Source organism: Atta cephalotes (genome assembly GCF_000143395.1).
Source record: "Atta cephalotes unplaced genomic scaffold scaffold00004, whole genome shotgun sequence".
Taxonomy (NCBI): Eukaryota; Metazoa; Arthropoda; class Insecta; order Hymenoptera; family Formicidae; genus Atta; species Atta cephalotes.
In genome coordinates this window covers 514465-516605 of record NW_012130068.1, presented here as the reverse complement: position 1 = coordinate 516605, position 2141 = coordinate 514465, and the positions used below count along the sequence as shown (strand labels likewise).

The 2141-nt window shown below is 35.7% G+C and overlaps 1 protein-coding gene across 1 annotated transcript in view; it reads right to left on the bottom strand.

Annotated features, from left to right (window-relative positions):
• Positions 1 to 563: 563 nt before the first annotated feature.
• The window catches only part of LOC105625869 (calcium/calmodulin-dependent protein kinase type II alpha chain), a 119068-nt gene continuing 117490 nt past the window's right edge, over positions 564 to 2141 (bottom strand). Inside the window, exons 15-17 of the mRNA XM_012207180.1 lie at positions 1914 to 2008; positions 1033 to 1147; positions 564 to 696 (exon numbers count right to left, since the gene is read on the bottom strand). Coding sequence (XP_012062570.1) covers positions 564 to 696; positions 1033 to 1147; positions 1914 to 2008 — 343 coding nt within the window. The remainder of the gene's footprint in view (positions 697 to 1032; positions 1148 to 1913; positions 2009 to 2141) is intronic.

The following is a 2141-nucleotide window of genomic DNA, read 5'->3' as shown; positions in this document are numbered from 1 at the left end:
TTCTTCCTTCTCTCTCTCTCTCTCTCTCTCTCTCTCTCTCTCTCTCTTTCTCTCCGCCGTGATCGCGTTCATTAACCGACAATGGACAGTGTCTACCTCGTGTCCTCGGTGCTCGTTATAAATACAATCGATTGACCGACTCTTTCTGCTCTTTTCTCGCGCTTCCAATGATTCGCGCATATTTCCCTCGTCGAAGCTCCGAGGCACACTTGGTGCGGTGGGTGTGCACGCGTAAATATAGGTAGTAAGTACGCTGAGCAGGTACTGGAGCAAGTAATACATGCCGGCGGATGCGCCACATCTTCGATTTTGTCGCGTTTGGTACTATATGTAAATGTATTTGTATTCGTGTTACTGTAGCGTTACTATGTTCTCTGTCTCTCGAATATCGCATTACGTCGTTGTGTTCTCTTCGTTCTTATGTACGTGTTTTATGTGTACGTGTGTGTTTCGTGAGAATGCCGCGTTGTGTTCCGTATTCCTAACATTTCGTTACTTCGCGCTCTATCGGGGGATAACGAGCATTCGCCGAGAGCGGCAGCAAGACAGTCCTCTTGGCCGATTTATTTGTGGTTGAAAGAGAACGGGGATGGACCCGTCACCGCGCTTCGATGAAAATGCACGTTCTGCCATTTGTTGTCCCTCTTGTGCCACACACGGCTTTCCTCACTTTGCTGGGTATGCGCTACACCTTGTCTGAGAATCAAAAAACGAAAGAAATGTATACGCTAATATGAAACTTGAACTAAACTATTTTACGAGACACGGATATTCGTATTGGAAAATTGCAATACTAGCTCTCCAGTACAGAGAAAATCAATAGCTAACACATATGCAACAATGGAATCTTGCAATTGTTGAAACGGATGATGAAGAATAATTTTGTCTTCTCGAATATCAAATAAAAATTTAAAAGCTGTTATTTATAAGAAATTAGTATGTAATACAAAGACGAATTTAAATAAATTATGACTTTTTTAATCTTCGGTGCAGATCACGCTTAATTATCTTTTCATTGTTATATGTACTCACTTGTCCATGTATTGCGTCAGCCTGACATACGCGATGCAAGCAGCATCCTCGCCCAGTAAATGGACATGGGGATTCAGGATTGTCGTATTGACCGCCTTACAGTTTTTCCCCAAGACTGCTTAGGATATTGACGGGAAATAAAATGAAAAGTTACTCGAATACCGAGAATGATTTATATTAACATGCGACATAAAAGCTGTATACAAGTCAAAAGATTGCAGAGAAACAAACAAATGAGAGAGGGATAGAGAAAAGAAATAAACGGAAAGAAATCAACTATTACTGTCTGTAATGGATACCACGGAACTCGAAGAAAAATAGGGAGCCAGACAAATAAAAATTGTAATTCGAAGAAAATTCTACGCAAAACCAAACAAGCTTTGCGCTACATGGAAAAATTTTAAAATTGCTCATGCAAAGTCTTTTGATTTATTCATTACGAAATTATATAGAAATTTAATTCTATTTATTCTCATAAAATCTGAATTTCTAAAAGTCGCAAAATATAAGAGAATATTTATAAACATCCAGGAAACTCATTTCATAGAAATAACTATTTTCTCGTTATTAATTTTCGGTCCAACGCTTTAGTATGTGCAATTTTTTATTATATGATGTTTTAATACAAATACATATTAAATATTCTAAAAGAATAGAATCTCTTCTAAAATCCACTTTAGGTGTCAAAGTTGTAAAACAGAATGACAAAATTACAGAAAGTGCGTAATCTTTTTTTACTAATTTAAAAATTTGTTGACGCTATAATGTTTATATTTTATTTTATCGAATATATTATATCTACAGGTTATGTCTATATAAAAAATTATTGTCTATAAAAAAAATAAAATTTTACAATGATGATGCCAATGAGTCATAATTACCATTATCAAAGTAAAATTTGTGAAAATCCATTCCCTCGACTAAATTACCTAGAGCCTCCGGCTCGAATGCGGTCAGATGTGGATCACAGATTTTCCTGAAAGCACAAAAAGGAATTAATGTATCTCTTTCATTGTAATAATTTTATAATGATACTTTTATTTCTATCATATCGGTTTTTAATAGTACATTGTTCGAAACGAAATGAAAAATTTCTCTGTTGAAGGAAA